Here is an 18,148-nt window from a genome sequence, read left to right on the forward strand (position 1 = left end):
ATAAATGTTGAGAAAAAAATGCCTTCCTTTTCTGCAGAAATTGCTACCCAGATTCCCCCTAGTGCTGCCCATAATTGGACCTTCAGGTATGTGTACAAGTTACCATAAAGCACAGGATTGATTAGTTTGGTACTACAGCACCTGGCTAAACAATACCTCTGCATTTCTCACACTGCACATTATCACATTCCTGAATACAAGGGTTTATCAGAAACATAAAGTTAGATGTCTGGTGAACTGCATTGATCTGTGTAGCCATAGATCAATGAGGCTCAACAGAGGGGCACACCAAGATGGCAGTCAAATCCTAAATTCTTTATAATGGAACTCTGTCTTTACAAAATATAAAATGTGTTGGGCATCATAGACTTGCAACTTGCAGGAACCTATGTTGCTTGATTAATTTATTTTTAACAAGAAATTCAAGTCAATTACTTGAATAAACAAATTCAGAAGAGATTATATCTTCAAAAAATGGTGATTGTACTCACCCTCATTTTGTGAATTACAAAGTTCATGTATACAATCTCTGTTTTATTGTAAAAAAGCAATAAGCAGTAAGAATTGGAAATGCATGTAGACCAAGAACAGAGAACATGAAATTGATGTAGAGGAGCATGTGTGCACATGAGGCTCAGTTTAGCAAAGAAAGGGTTAACCAAGGCATCAGGGAGAAATGAGGATGGAAGGAAGAGTTTGGGGACAGTTAAAGATGGCTGCATCAGTGTGTGGGAGAGACACCTGGAGCAGCAACAGAATATACACTCCATTCATTACCGATTTACCTACCCAAAATGGCAGCTGTCAGCTTACTGATGTAAATGCACATTTCTATGTGGACAATGGATATTCTGATCTCTAGTTTACAGTATGTATCTGTTAGCTTGGACATAGTCCTCGTTTTACTTATTTTTTTAGCCTGCTGTGTCCACTGTGAATGTACGCTGGTTTTCTGACTTCCTGAGTGGTGAGTGCCACTCTTTGTTGCCGAATAAATTAAGCCGTCTTCCTTCCTGGGCATACTTTTTCTAGGAAATCTTTCCCACTGCTGCAGTGCAAGTGACTTTTAACAGTACATAGAACAACAGGTTTACTTTGAAATGGAACTCAAGTTACAACATTTTTTAAACAGTTTGCCTAGGATTAGAAAAGTTTAAAACCTTTGTGAGGATTTCATTGCTGCCTGTGTCTCCGTTGTGGAGATTTACCCTCACTTTGTGGTCAGGAATACAGGAAAGAAAGGGTGATATCTTCAATTGGGACACCGAAATAAAAGCACTGTTTTTGGTACATTGGGGAAGGATTTCCACCTGTGTCCCCATATTGATCTTTCCTCTAACTTCCTGTTCAATTGACCATACCTCCCCAGAAAAGGCAGTGGCAGCACTCAGAATATTACTCGGTTTGCTTTTATATTGTGCCAGGAAAGCAATAATTCTAAAGTGGAAGTTTTCTTTGGCCCCTAGGTTAGACTTCTGAAAACATCTAGTTAACATGGCCATGACCTTTATACATTCACATATGAATGTAGAGGTTGTCCCAAGAAATTCTCCAAAGTTCGGAGTATTTGACTTAATTCACCCCCTACCAATGCCTCACTGGACATGTATCCCTAACACTGTTAGGGTTGTATGTGGTTTTTTGGGGGACTCTCCATTCTGATTTGAGATACCCCCTGCATCTTGGTTAGGAGGGCGATCCTGCAAAAACAGAGCGAGTATTGCCATCCTACAAGAAGCATCTAGCTAGTGTTTCTCTTTGTATTGTGTACTTATTGAGCCATGGTATGCCCATACGGCTCTATTTTGTACCATTTATTCCTACAAATTCAATAAAAAAAACAACTTTGAAAAAAAATGCCATACTTTTTGTGTGGTTACAGGGTTTTGGGGAAATTTCCTCAGTGTGGACAAAGCAATAAAAGCCTAAGAACTTTAAAAAAATAACTGGAGTCCCACAAAACAAAATGAATTACAAATCAGTCAACTAAGACCTCCATAAATCTTGTATGGAAGTAAAACATAAAATCATAAATGCAAGTAAATATATGAAGAGGAGCCAAAAAACTACAATCAAGGACATCTTTCTCCCAATGGGAAACAAAGAACAAAGAGTTATTAATCCATGCTGGAGCTCAAGTAAAGATATAAATAGCATCTCATTTAATGTGGTTTCATCTGTGGTTACTCTACACTGCTTTATTCTCTTCATTTTTTGTTTCACAACATGCTAAAAATATTCTTCTACTTGTATTTCTCTAGTATATTTCACATTTGTTTTTAAACTGTTTCTTCGTGATGATGTTTGAACAATGAAAAATGAGACTTTTTCATGATCTTGCCTTACATATACTGTGGTTGTTTAGGGAATTCTAAATAATGTCCATAATGAGTTGAGTATTACTTAATGTTTACATAATGACGATGTAAGTGAAGATGCGGGGTCTGTTGACCATTTTAGATTGACTACCTCTTTTTAAATTCCTAAAGTAAACTTCATGACTGTGTTATATGCTTTTAATTATTGCCCCACAGCAATGTAAGCTCTTTAAATTATACAGACACACCCTTTGCTTCAAATTGAAGTACATACCATTCAGATTGTCAGTTCCCATAAAATTCAGGGTGAACATTTGTACACAATACTACAGTAGACCTAGAGGATAACTATTATGATCATGAATAGAACAGAACATACTATTAGTTCATGATGTGTATAGATTTACAGTGTACTGATTTAAATTAACTTAGATCCACAGGGATCTTGAACGCATGTTTCAGGTTTTTTTTTAAATTCATTTGATTTTCCAGTGTTATTTATTCTTATAGGAAAATAGAAAGGGTTTAAAGAATAGGAGCATGTGATATGGAGAGGGGTGTAGCTAAGGTTTTGTTGGCTCCAAAACAAAACTATTATCAGGATCCCAAAGTAACTCCTTTTTAATACCACCTACCACAACTCTAGGGAAAAAAGACAGACAGTATTGAGTTATGATCTGAAATAACTCCCCTCCAGGGCCATGGGCCCATTACATTTTTGTATATTTTACCGCTGTAGCTACAGCAGTACAAACAGTTTAGAGGAGATGTGGTTAAAACCTTCATGCAAGCTCTGAATCAACCAAAGATATCTGATGACCAGAGATGTCTGGCTGTTCCATTCAGTCTATAGAGTGCATATTTGTACTATTTTAAAGATTTAGATCACATATGGAAGCAAATGGAAATTGGAAGGAATGTACAAAAAATGACTGCTTACTTTTGAATAAAATATAATGGGTGCACACAGATTATATTAAAGGTTGATAGCACTAAAGGCAACATTTACTGAAGAGAAATATGAAGGCTGCCATAGTTAATTCTCCTTCTGAAAATAACAGTTGTCTGGCTGTCATACTGATCAAACATGCAATATGTGAATTCAAAACATCCAATTTGCATACAGAAAAGTAAGTGCCTGTGCCAATGGGCTTTTGGCTTGTGTTCAAGGGAAAATTCAGCATGTTTCAGGTGCATTCCAGTTGTACTTGACATCAGTTTTAGATGCTTCTAATATCATTTATTAGTTATAGTGCAGTTTACTAGCAGTTGACCTCTTCCTAAGCTGCATCAGCTTGCTTTAAGCTGCTCTCTATCTTCCCATCCTATCTTCCCATCAACTTGTGTGGGGTGAGCATCAGTTCTTGTGAATAAAAACCCATCAATACATTTTTTTCTAATGCAAACCTTGTTTAGTATGACTGTATCTAGTATACAGTGGGGCAAAAAAGTATTTAGTCAGCCATCAATTGTGCAAGTTCTCCCACTTAAAAAGATGAGAGAGGCCTGTAATTGGCATCATAGGTAGACCTCAACTATGAGAGACAAAATGAGAAAAAAAATCCAGACAATCACATTGGCTGATTTGGAAAGCATTTATTTGCATATTATGGTGGAAAATAAGTATTTGGTCAATATCAAAAGTTCATCTCAATACTTTGTTATATATCCTTTGTTGGCAATGACAGAGGTCAGACGTTTCCTGTAAGTCTTCACAAGGCTGGCACACACTGTTGCTGGTATGTTGGCCCATTCCTCCATGCACATCTCCTCTAGAGCAGTGATGTTTTGGGGCTGTCGCTGGGCAACACGGACTTTCAACTCCCTCGAAAGGTTTTCTATGGGGTTGAGATCTGGAGACTGGCTAGGCCACTCCAGGACCTTGAAATGCTTCTTACGAAGCCACTCCTTCGTTGCCCGGGCGGTATGTTTGGGATCATTGTCATGTTGGAAGACCCAGCCACGTTTCATCTTCAATGCCCTTGCTGATGGAAGGAGGTTTGCACTCAAAATCTCACGATACATGGCCCCATTCATTCTGTCCTGTACATGGATCAGTCGTCCTGGTCCCTTTGCGGAGAAACAGCTGGTGTTCTTTGGATGCAACTCAGCATTCTCTCTCCTCCAAACACGACGAGTTGTGTTTCTACCAAACAGTTCTATTTTGGTTTCATCTGTCCATATGACATTCTCCCAATCCTCTTCTGGATCATCCAAATGCTCTCTAGCAAACTTCAGACGGGCCCGGACATGTACTGGCTTAAGCAGGGGGACACATCTGGCACTGCAGGATCTGAGTCCCTGGCGGCGTAGTGTGTTACTAATGGTAGCCTTTGTTACGTTGGTCCCAGCTCTCTGCAGGTCATTCACTAGGTCCCCCTGTGTGGTCCTGGGATTTTTGCTCACCGTTCTTGTGATCAATTTGACCCCACGGGGTGAGATCTTGCGTGGAGCCCCAGATTGAGGGAGATTATCAGTGGTCTTGTATGTCTTCCATTTTCTAATTATTGCTCCCACAGTTGATTTGTTCACACCAAGCTGCTTGCCTATTGCAGATTCAGTCTTCCCAGCCTGGTGCAGGTCTACAATTTTGTTTCTGGTGTCCTTCGACAGCTCTTTGATCTTCACCATAGTGGAGTTTGGAGTGTGACTGTTAAAGGTTGCGGACAGGTGTCTTTTATACTGATAACAAGTTCAAACAGGTGCCATTGATACAGGTAATGAGTGCAGGACAGAGGAACCTCTTAAAGAAGAAGGTACAGGTCTGTGAGAGCCAGAAATCTTGCTTGTTTGTAGGTGACCAAATACTTATTTTCCACCATGATTTGCAAATAAATTCTTTCCAAATCAGCCAATGTGATTGTCTGGATTTTTTTTCTCATTTTGTCTCTCATAGTTGAGATCTACCTAGGATGCCAATTACAGCCCTCTCTCATCTTTATAAGTGGGAGAACTTGCACAATTGGTGGCTGAATAAATACTTTTTTGCCCCACTGTATTTAGAGATAGAGGTCAACAATAACTGATCTTGAATATCTCTTAGTACAGGTTTTCTACATTGCTTCGCTGCCATGGTCTCAGGAGCAATTACCCATACCCCACCTCCAACATTCCCTGACACACTTGCCTTTAATCTGCTGCTTCAAACTTTAAAAGGCTAAGAGGAAAAAGATTTTATTCAACTTAATTCTAAATTAGCACCTTATGGATTTGCACCATAATCTTTTGTATTTAAATGTATGTCTTCTAAAACAGTATGTACTAAAACATTACTATATATGCTTTCATTTTGTTTTTTTGTATAAAAGTTAGAGGCAAGGTAAATTGGAGATCTTCTCTATAAAAACCTAATATAGTTTTTGAGAAGTTCATTGTTGCTATGCACGGTACAATCACTTTATACATGAGACTGGTTATATAAGAATCCATAGGTAATAAAAGGTTATCACCTAGAAATGTATCATAATCCATTGATCATGGAGCTATCTAGGGGCTCCCACTGCACTGGGGTGTCACATTCAGTAGAGTTTTTGATGTTGACCCTACTGGATTTTTCAGCCAGAGCAGTACTGTAGGCTAATTTTATAAAATATGATGCACATAGGGTAAGGACATACATGTTTATAGGTATTTTATGACTAGGGGGATTGTTTTATGATATCCAAAATTTATATGTAAAGGAAGTTCACCCTTGGGAACATGTTACATGTTCCACCTGTTTTCAGGGTGGAACATGTAACATATTCCCACTCTTGCAGCTGCTGCCCGTTCCACTGGACATTCTAGCTACAGCAAGAAGGTGGATCTTTTCCCCTCACTAGCTTTCACTATGTTTTTAAAAAATTCACCTGTGCTGGGCTCCGTCCACCCGGGGGGCAACATTCATTCACAGAGTTCTGTGAAAGTGAAACTACAAGTACTGACATCCTTTCAGCTGTTGGCTTGTAGTTATCAATGAGCTGCCATGATGCTGTTGAGCACTCCAATAGTTCATTGTCTCTTCCTGTCAGAGTGTATCTGCCTGTCAGTATGAACAGACAGGTACAATGACAAGTCTGCAGGAGTCTTGCATGGCACCTACGATCTGCTGTTCGCAGATGCAATGCTTTACAGAATCCAAGTAAAAAAATAATAAATGCATATTTTTTTACTTGAAAAAATGTGCATTTATTACGTTTTTTTAAAAGGTGGACTTATCCTTTAAAGCTGAACTTTTTTTTAACTATTTTTAATCCTTGTGCTGCTAGCCTTAGTAAATAGATAGGAAGGCATATTATATTTACTCATTTTAGTTTCAATAGATTTTTATTAACTTTTCAAATAAGAAACACAAAAGTATAAATAAGTAGCAAGCAAATGTAGCTCAATCTAGTAGATTAACAAGAGTAGGGGTACATCAAGTAAATTGCCACATGGGCTATAAAAACAATACATATGATATTTACTCATTTTAAACTTTTTTTTTTTTACATTTCTTCAGTCACTTCCTAGTTTCTGGCCCAGGCCAAAACAATGTCATACATTCCAGGAGTCGTTATGTGCATTCTTTTTTCTTTCATCTGGGAGAGAGGAGGGGGAATTATTTCAGCTAAGCACACCCTACTGCTTGCATACCTGAGCTTGCAAAAGGATACCTATGTATATTTTACTGAAATAGACAAATGACTAGGCGCTAAATCCCTCAACCAATATTGGGTAAGACAAGGATAAGATAAGGCCAGTCCCACAGCTGCTCCAATGACCATTAGGAGTATGGAGTGATAAGAAAAGAGCATAGAAAATAAGAGTGCTCGTGATTAGTGCCAGAAATAAATGCAATGTTCATGACCAGCAGTCAATGTATAGAACAAGTTTAATGAAACAATAAAACCATAATCACCATATAAATTGTATCCATGAAATGATATGATGCAAGACAAGGATTGGTGCAAAATTTTGGCTGAAAGGAATGGTGGGAGCAGCTTACTGTCGTGTAGACATGGCTATGCGGAGCCAGGATGGTGGACTCTGTAGATGGAAGAGTAATGAACCACAGTTGGTGGTACATGGGGTATCCATAGGCCAGCGGTCTGATGAAATGCCACTAAAGGGATGAGAAGAACCAGGAAGAACCTCCTCGGTGTACCGAAGATTGCACGCCGGAAGTGACATCACTGCGCACTGGGAATGACCTCGGTGGAATACAAGGAAGCCGACAGCAACCATCAAAAGCCCTCAGCAGGAAGGAGACCAATTGCAACGAGTCCCAGTTACCACGACAATGTGTTTCGTTCGGTTCAGTGCTTTATCACAGTCAGTGTGACTGTGCGCCGTGATGTCACTTCCGGTGTGCGATCTTCGGTACACCGAGGAGGTCCTTTCCTCTCATCCCTCTAGTGGCATTTCATTAGACTGCTGACCTATGGATACCACATTTACCACCAACTGTCATTCATTACTCTTCCATCTACTGAGTCCACCATCCTGGCTCCACATAGCCATGTCTACACAACAGTAAGCTGCTCCCACCATTCCATTCAGCCTAAATTTTGCACCAATCCTTGTCTTGCATCATATAATTTCATGGATACAATATATATATGGTGATTATGGTTTTATTGCTTCATTAAACTTTTTATATACATTGACTGCTGGTCATGACTGCCGTTGCATTTATTCTTGGCTCTCACCACGAGCGCTCTTATTTTCTATGCTCGTATATTTTACTGAGCATGTGCAAGATTTTCAAGGGCATTATCATAGTAAGAGCAGATGGATTCCAGAAAGCAATTGCTATATGAATCATCTGCCTTTACTCAAGCTGGCCACAGCTGGAAAAGCTGGAGGTGTGTTTTTCAAAATGATTTCTCAACAAAAGAAAGCATGAAGGCATGGATAATTGGGGGGGAGTTTGAGCAGAATATTAAAAATTAGTTAAATAGTGTTTTCGGTTTGTGGTGCTCAAATACAGTTAGGTTCTGCTTTAAAAACATGGTTTAAAGAACAAATGCTAGCAATATACAGTGAGACTTTTTCTAAACACAATAGATTTCAGCATCACCTCAAATATCTAGTTATAGGTTGTCAGACAAATTAATGACACAAAAACTGGTAAAAGCTATTACATCAATTTTCCCCTTTGCTACTTAACATGAAGTTAGCGATTTTAATATGTTAAACTGCTCTTCAGCATGAGTAATTGAAGCTTTACTTTACATTTTTAAAGCATGAAATAATTAGTGTTTCTAAATGTGTATTTAATAACAGACACAAACAGGAAGCAATGTTATTAATTAGGAAGCAATAGCTTGTTCTTCATTTATATAGTATATCACAAATGATGGTAGGAAGGAGAGGACACACATGCAGCCTAAACGAAAGAAAAAAAGTCCACTTATTACTACTTTCTGATGTAGCGTGCTAATTTTTTTTTTCTAATGCAAACTATACATCTGTAATAAGGATCACGCTGTGGGAAACGCTATTAAATGTTGCACTGAAAAAGTTGGAAAGCTACATTTGTGCTGTATTGAAATACTGCTGAGTTAGAGGCATTGCAAGCCCATGCATGTGGTTTAGATGATAGTTTTATTGAACTAACCTAATTCAGTGAAATTATAGCATTTTGTGTATACAGTGTCATGTATCTTAATGTAAACTTTACTAGCAAAAATAACCAGGCACTGAATTATGTTTAACAAAAAGTGTTCGTCTGCTTCCTGAGACTTCCTGCTACATAGTTTCCTAACTAGCATAGCTCACACAATGTGTAAATGTATGAGCGGCCGCTACTTTCCCACACAATGCTGGCGCTTCCATTTACTACCCATATTACGGAACTCATGTAGCTGGCCTTGTAAATACAATGGGACTCATGAATTGTTTTATTTTCTAATGACAGTTTTTATCTGATTGCATGGTACAGGAAGCACTAAAACCTTTCCTTTCTTCCAGTATACATAGGTAATGCTGAGTAACGTTGTTAAATATAAATGTAAGATAGAATTTATTGATATTGATATCTATTTTTTAATCTTTTCCTTTCTAGTATTCTATAACATCCCTCAAAACAATTCCTGAACTATGCAGAAGGTGTGATGCACAAAATGAAGACAGACCCGGTGGGTATTTAATACTTATTTCTGTCATAGAAAACATTTGTTCATATTCTAAATCTACAGCTAACATAAACATTTATTGCGCAGGATTTTGTGCACAACTGTGGCCTGGAACACGAAAACAACTGCTGCAAAAGTGACTGCAGAGCTCAATCTCAGTCCTGTGAAGACTGAGATTGGGCTCTTCAGTCACTTTTGCAGCAGTTGTTTCCTTATTCCAGGTCACAATCCTGCACAATGTCCTTTAGTCTCTTTTGGTCAGTTGACCATGTCAGTCGCGCTTATGCTTATCAAATGACGTTTTCACGGAAACTGTATATGCCGTTATAACCTTTGATCCTTTACCTCGCGACACCTCAAATAAATTGGCAACTTTAGTCACAGAGGGACCGGCTAAGCGGGCACCAACAATTTGCCCTCTTTGAAGCTCTGACATGACTCCGTATTACTAGCAGCGCATGCAGTAAATGATAAAAGTGAGGCTTCCCACCTGTTAACTAGGTGTCTCATCACACAGAAAAAGTAAAAGAATGTTACATCACATCTGCTTTCAATACAAAACATGTCATCACTTTCGCACCTTCAAATCATGTAGTGCTTCCATTTTTTTGTCTATGTCTAACCCTTGTATACACATATAATAGCACCATGACTTGGTTATTACTATTATAATATGGGCCTTTAAACAATGTTGACTTGACAATACATAAGCAAAAATGGCAATCCTAACAATATATGAGTTATAAATGGGCAAATATTATATTACACAGGCAACAAATACTCATTTGTTATAATACATAGACAACATACAGTCAACTCTTACAATACACAGGCAACAAATGGGCAATCTTGACAATAGATGGGCAACAAACAGGCAATCATGACAATATAATGGCAATAGACTAGCAATCTAGCCAATATGTATGACAACAAATGGGCAATCATATCACCACAAAAGTAATGACAAAACCAGTGACAATACCTGAAGTTCAGTCAGTGGAAACAAAACCATATGGTCATTAGGAATAATGTTACTTAAATTGGTGATCAGTAGGGTGACCGTCTCCTGCTGTCTTGACACTTGTTCTGCCAAGTGATGTCAGCACTGGAACTTTGCAGGCACTATCAGGCAGGATGTCAATCCACCAAGCAGTGCCTGCACTTCCACAGCACCCTGCAGTTGGCTATACTCTGGGTGGAACAAACTCCCCACCTTGCCCTAGGTATATCACTGTGTAAAGTGTTGCATCACAATTCAGAATTAATAGCTGGTCTTTTGGTTACAGCTGGCATGTCTTGATGAACCATAGCAAAACATTGCACATAGTGTGGGCACCTGTTTTTGACAAAATATCAAAACAATTTCCCTTCTCTAGGGTTTTATTTGGAGGTCATGCTGCTTCCCCAGTGTCTAGTGTCAGAGTCCAGGCTACTTGCAGCCACAAGCACATAGGCTATTGTGAACCCTCTATTTCCACCACTGATTCTCTATTTCCACCACTGATTCATGCTATAGAAAATCTATTTTCTATTATTAAGCCCCCGCAAGCAGAAAAATTAATTTTCCTTTTGAGCCAGATCTTAGTTAATCCACAAAGATCAAAGTGTAATTAAACATCTCTGACTTGTATACACTGGAACTGTGAGTGATGTATGAATTAGTAATAAATATGTGCTGGAGAGCTTCTCTACAAACAAACAGCCCATTATCTTTCGCAAGTATTTGGAATGAGCTTGATACTAATTCTTCTTATCCCAATCTGTCCATTAAGCCACGAGACACGAGTAATCCCATCATATATTATCTGCCCTGGCAGCTTTAGAGAAGGACTCCATCTTGGGTGTACATGAATATCATTCTGTTCTTCTGATAACAAGACATCCATTTAGTGAAACAATGCATACTTTTCCATTATATATCAGTTTGACTCAAATAGTACAGTTAAAGTTGGCCTCTTTTATCATAGTCTGGACGTCTTAGTCAGACTGCGACTCCTATCAAGAGAAGAATATTACAATTTGTAAAGGATAACTGTACTTTCAGACTATTTTATTTTATCCCAGGATTCCAAGAAAATAACAATTTATTCTGCCTTGTGAGAGTTGCCATCAAGCCAATGTAAATATTGCGCTGTAGACAAGAGGTGAAGAAAAGGGATGCATCTTCGCCAAATACCTACTTGACCTGTGTATTTTTTTCCAGGAATCATAAACTAATATTACTATGTTGCAGTGCACTAATGCAGTCATTGTAGATCACAGACTGCTAGGAGCAAGAAGCTCTTGCATGAGCTTAGCTGAAGTGTAGACATAACAGATCTCTAGACCAGGAATACATCAAATATACTTTGAGACATGCATTCTTTCTTCCATTCTGTCTGCAGTCATATGTAAGATGGCGGAAAGGGCTTAGCTAAATGGTCTGTCTGCCTCTAGTAGCTGCTTACATTGCAGCATATACATCAGTATAGATAGATATTGAACTACACAGTTACCTAAAGCAGATTCATTGTTGTAGTTTCTTGTCTGCAGTTCTAGTGCAAACAGAGACAAAAAGTATATAAAAAATGCATTATTTTACAATAACATGGGCCTTCGATGGCAACTTTCAACGTATAGGGAAAAAAAGGCATAGGCAAGATGTTTGTCCAAAGGATAGATTATTTTAGGAGAATCTCCCAGATTGTTGACAGGAAACATAGCTTTTCTAGGAAGGGGAGGGGGTGGAATCTTGCTAGGTAGAAGCAATCCAGATTAAGGTTTATAGAAAAGAAAAATTACATTGTTAAAAGTCAGGAAGTTGTGTGTGGCAGCACCCAGATATTGAAGAGTTCCTCTTTAAACTCTAACACTTCTAGCAGCCTCTGTTTGCAAAAGCAAGGTCACCAGCTCACTTCCCCCCTCCCTTATTTTCTGTGAAATAATGTATTCCAGCTTGTAGCTGGTATCCTTATCTGTAGCTGGCATTCAAGGCCATATACTGCACAGTTTAGAAAGCCTTTTGAATGTACAGAAAGTGAAAGAGGAAAAATATGCATTGTGACCTAATTGTTAATATGTATACTCTGTGAGATGTTTTTGAAGTCTGGCTAAGGTGTCCGTTTATGAACCAGCGGTAATAGCTCGCTGCTCAGTTCTCCGGCATTCTCAGAGAACACAGTTCTCCTGTGAATGCAGTTTATGAAGCAGTTCTCCGAACGAAGGGAGAACGGTCTCCAAACGCTGGAGAATGGTCTACAAACAGTGGAAAACGGCTGATTTTACTATAATCTAGTGAGATTACAGTAAAAGATCAGTTTACTAAGCAGAGGTAAATTATCTCTGCTTAGTTTGCAGTCCCTCTGATTCTCCAGCTCTGGGCTGGAGAATCTGGAGGGAGAACACAGATCTCCAGAGAAGGGCTGACATGATCTCCTGAGTGTCATAAACTGTGAATGACCAGAGAATAGCTGAGATCCGTTGAATCGCAGCTATTCTCTGTGTCATAAACGGACACCTAAGTCTTAACCAGCGCTGGTTAAATAAAAGGTTTGTATTCCTCGAGTTCGTGTCCGGAGTTTATCTGGTATCCGCAAAGTTGCTGCTACAGCAAGATGATTGATGCCTAATGAAGATGTAAGGGTAACATTTAAAAATTAACATTTGCAGTGGTGCAATTTTTACTCTCCAGCCCACCTCCCATGATCCTTTTGTACCCCATTCTAAAGTTCCATTAATGAAAATGTAAATGTTTTTTGTGGGCTGCGGTCTAAACTCTACAAGACTGCTTATAAACTTCCATGATAAAATCTCCTGTCAGAAACATAAGGAGGTAGATCAGTAGTAAACCTGAGAAAACCTTAAAACAGACAATACGAGACTTTCGTTACTGTATACCTATTGCTTTCATGGCAGTGTACACATTACAATTATCCCTGGATTAAGAAAGTTTATGGCAAATGCCAGTCTTCATTTTATCTGCTTTCATTTTTTTATTCATGCATACACATAGCCCTTTTTATAGTAATCATGCAGTCTATTTTGGGATTGCTATTTGGTTACACTTTTCAGCAGTTAACACATACAACAGGCTGAACGAATCCCGTCTGTGAAAATCTGTTTTGAAATGATCAATGGATACCTAGCATGTGCCGCACTAGATTAAATATCATATAGTTAGGTTAAGCAGATCTATTACACCGCAAGAGACAGTGGCTTAACTTGACACGTAATCTAAGTAAACAATGTCACTGATCGTCTGAACGCTTATAATTTCAGTGTTAAACAGAAGGAAGTGTGTTTATGATAGGAGATTATTTTAATATGAGTATTTCGTCTCTAGTTATGTAAGCATTTGACCAAAATTAACAAGCCTGTGCCAGTGTTATAAGCAGACACACAAGATAAAATGAACTAAAAAACATATTTTATACTTGACAATTAGAGATGAGCGAATCGAACTTGGCGAAGTGGAATTCGTTTCGAATATTAGGAAAAATTCGATTCGCACCGAATCCGAAAATTAGCAAACTTCGGATGCACGAATCAAATTTTTCCCGATCGGCCCATTTTCATCCCTTCTACAGCCGGCAAAAAGTGTCCCTGCAGAGAGCTCCGCTATTTCTGACAGTTCTCTGACAGTTCCTTCACATTTACAGCGGTTGAAACATTGTATCTATTTGTTTCCATTTAGGATACAGATGTTTTTATTCGGAAACAAATGGATACAATGTTTCAACCGCTGTAAATGTGAAGGAACTGTCAGAGAACTGTCAGAAATAGCGGAGCTCTCTGCAGATACACTTTTTGCTGTACTGGAATTCTTCTTATTTTCATCCTACTTCTTCTTCTTCTTCTTCTTCATCCTCATCCTCATCTTCCTCATCTTCTTCTTCTTCTTCTTATCCTTCTTCTTCTTCTTCTTCTTCTTCTTATCCTTCTTCTTCTTCTTCTTCTTCTTCTTCTTATCCTTCTTCTTCTTCTTCTTATCCTTCTTCTTCTTCTTCTTATCCTTCTTCTTCTTCTTCTTCTTCTTATCCTTCTTCTTCTTCTTCTTCTTCATCCTCATCCTCATCTTCTTCTTCTTCTTCTTCATCCTCATCTTCTTCTTCTTCTTATCCTTCTTCTTCTTCTTCTTCTTCTTCATCCTCATCCTCATCTTCCTCATCTTCTTCTTCTTCTTCTTCTTCTTCTTATCCTTCTTCTTCTTCTTTTTTTTCTTCTTCTTCTTCTTCATCCTCATCCTCATCTTCTTCTTCTTCTTCATCCTCATCTTCTTCTTCTTCTTCATCCTCATCTTCTTCTTCTTCTTATCCTTCTTCTTCTTCTTCTTATCCTTCTTCTTCTTCTTCTTCTTCTTATCCTTCTTCTTCTTCTTCTTCTTCTTCCTCATCCTCATCTTCCTCATCTTCTTCTTATCCTTCTTCTTCTTCTCCTTCTTTTTCATCCTCATCCTCATCTTCTTCTTCTTCTTCATCCTCATCCTCATCTTCTTCTTCATCCTCATCTTCTTCTTCTTCTTATCCTTCTTCTTCTTCTTCTTATCCTTCGTCTTCTTCTTCTTCTTCTTCTTCTTCTTCTTCTTCTTCTTCTTCTTCTTCTCCTTCTTCTTCTTCTTCTTCTTCTTCATCCTCATCTTCTTCTTATCCTTCTTCTTCTTCTTCTTCTTCTTCTTCTTCTTATCCTTCTTCTTCTTCTTCTTCTTCTTATCCTTCTTCTTCTTCTTCTTATCCTTCTTCTTCTTCTTCTTATTATTATCCTTCTTCTTCTTCTTCTTCTTCCTCATCTTCCTCATCTTCCTCATCTTCTTCTTCTTCTTCTTCATCCTCATCTTCTTCTTCTTCTTATCCTTCTTCTTCTTCTTATCCTTCTTCTTCTTCTTCTTCTTCTTCTTCTTCTTATCCTTCTTCTTCTTCTTCATCCTCATCCTCATCTTCTTCTTCTTCTTCTTCTTCTTCTTCTTCATCCTCATCTTCTTCTTCTTCATCCTCATCTTCTTCTTCTTCTTCTTATCCTTCTTATGCTTCTTATCCTTCTTCTTCTTCTTCATCTTCTTCATCTTCTTCATCTTCTTCTTCTTCATCTTCTTCATCTTCTTCATCATCTTCTTCATCATCTTCTTCTTCATCATCATCTTCTTCATCATCATCTTCTTCATCATCTTCTTCTTCTTCATCTTCTTCTTCTTCTTCTTCTTCTTCATCTTCTTCTTCTTCTTCATCTTCTTCATCTTCTTCATCTTCTTCTTCATCTTCTTCGTCGTGCCCCGTGACTGCCCAAATGAGTGAAGTGTGCGGTGATTCTAAGATCGACGGCACTCATCTGCATGTCATACTGACTGACAGTATTATTTCTCTTCCCCAGCAGACTCCAAGGGCATTTAAATTAAAGGTACAGTGTTCTGCACTAATATAAAGGCTCTCTGAAGCCTAGAAACCCTTTTAATAAGTTAAATTCGCAGCGAATAAATTCGCATCGAATCAAATTTATTCCACAAATTCGGCGAATCAGCCGAATCAAATTTTTGAATAATTCGCTCATCTCTATTGACAATTCATACTTGATTGAGGGAGAAAAAAGTGATTCACATACATATTATCATGCAGAACAGTGCAGAACATTAGAAATGTGCACACTGGAAATTTTCATTTATTGAAGAATTTTGTTTCATCATATTTATTATGTTGAACTGATTTGTTTTTTGGAATTCATTTTGTATATTTGTTGGTATATATCAATATATTATTGAATTGGACAGATTTGAATAGGAAGAATTTGATGTTTTCAGCCCACCAAGAAAAATGGCACAAGCTGATTGGACAATATCGACTGGCGCTATGTGCATTCAAATTAACAAATGGAATGAAATTCAAATCCATTCATTATCTGAATCATCAAATGAGTGCAAAACTGTATTTATTTATTACAGGTACTTATATAGTGCCATCAATTTACACAGCGCTTTACACATATATTGTACATTCACATCAGTCCCTAACCCTCATGGAGCGTACAGTCTAAGGTCCCTAACACACATTCATACATACATATACTAGGGCCAGTTTACCCTAGGTTCATATCTAAGCGGTTTCCACAGTGTTTTGCAGAAACGCACTGCAGTCCACTTAACATGATTTCCTATGGGACATGTTCACATCTCTGCGTTTTCACCTGTTGTGTTTTTTGGAAGGGGTCAGGGACTTTTTTGAACGCAAAAAGTTGCGTTTTTGGTTCTATAGAAACGCTGCAGAAAAGCATATAGTTCATTTTTTATGTGTTTTTGATACTTTTTTTAATGTGTTTTGCATTTTAAATCTGCCTAGCACCAAGAAAAAAAAAGCAAAATGCAAAACGCATCAAAAACATGACAAAAACGCAATGCAGAAATGAGTCAATCGCAACTTGCATAGGTGTGAACCTAGCCTTAGTCAGGAACCAATTAACCTACCAGAATGTCTTTGGAGTGTGGTAGGAATCTGGAATATCTGGAGGAAACCCACGCTGGCACAGGAAAAACATGCAAACTCCATGCAGGTAGTGCTGTGGTTGGGATTTGAACCAATGACCCTAGTGCTGCCAAGTGAAAGTGCTAACCACTTAATAACTGTGCTGCCCTCAAAAATGTAATTCATTTTACCATGGGCCTGAACTACTATTGCATTATGTGACATCATCCAAACAAAACAAATGTATTTGATAATTTCATTATACATTTTTTTCAGATTTGTTGACATTTGTTTCTATGTTCATTTGGAGATTTGTATAATCCAAATCCCTGAAAATGAAATTTTTGCCCGAAAAACGAATTATAATGAAATGCATATGTCTAAAGAACCCTTAAACCAGTACCCTTCTGAAGATGGTCTTCAGAAGATACAGCCTCTGAGTACTCTTTGAATGGTCCTGGAATACATATGCATGCATGGGCAGCACAGTGGCTAAATGGTTAGCACTTCCAGCTGGCAGCACTAGGGTCATTTGTTCGAATCCCAACCACAGCACCACCTGCCTGAATTTTGCATGTTCTCCCTGTGCCTGCATGGGTTTACTCCAGTTTCCTCCCTCACTACAAAGACATGCTGGTAGGTTAATTGGCTCCCGTCTAAATTGGCCCTAGTGTGTGTATGAATGTAAGTTAGGGACCTTAGATTGTACACTCCTTGAGGGTTAGGGACTGATGTGAATGTACAATATATATGTAAAGCTCTGCGTAAATTGATGGCGCTATATAAGTACCTGAAATAAGTAAATAATAAAATATGCATGCCTGTATTTTTCAGTTGTGCATGCAAACAAAGAAACATACATTTTCAGGTATAGGTGGGTCCCTAAGGTGACATTTACTAAACAACCACTGCAGGTGAATCTTCTTGGATATTGTGTTTTAATACAGAGTAAATGATTCACTGCCATTGAATGTTTGATGAATGCCACATTTGCTACTTTTTAAATATTATGCTCCCTAGAGGTTAGTATAAGGTTATGGGTAAATGTAATTAAAGGGCTTTAATGCCAGCATCGTGTGTGCAGAGATAGAGTATGCGGCACAGGTTTATCCCACATGGAAGAAAAATATATTTGAAATATATATTTTTTAAATATATTCTTCAGATTTTTTTTAACATATAAAAAAGTCATTTCAACATATATTTTTACATATATGAATGCATTCCAAAAATTTAGATTTTGTATTTTTAAAGACATAAAGTATATTTAAAATGTATTTTTAAAAATATTGTTCATATATTTTGTAAA

At 38.0% G+C, this 18,148-nt stretch overlaps 1 protein-coding gene across 6 annotated transcripts in view; it reads left to right on the plus strand.

Annotated features, from left to right (window-relative positions):
- SNCAIP (synuclein alpha interacting protein) overlaps positions 1 to 18,148 on the plus strand; it is a 349,013-nt gene that overhangs the window by 193,419 nt on the left and 137,446 nt on the right. For all 6 annotated transcript variants that reach the window (XM_089674735.1, XM_089674440.1, XM_089674749.1 and 3 more), the window contains one exon: positions 9,346 to 9,418. In XM_089674735.1, coding sequence (XP_089530861.1) covers positions 9,346 to 9,418 — 73 coding nt within the window. The remainder of the gene's footprint in view (positions 1 to 9,345; positions 9,419 to 18,148) is intronic.

The sequence above is a fragment of the Staurois parvus genome, unplaced genomic scaffold, assembly GCF_062004578.1.
Source record: "Staurois parvus isolate SC_StPar_1 unplaced genomic scaffold, SC_StPar_1.0 ptg000004l, whole genome shotgun sequence".
Classification (NCBI taxonomy): Eukaryota; Metazoa; Chordata; class Amphibia; order Anura; family Ranidae; genus Staurois; species Staurois parvus.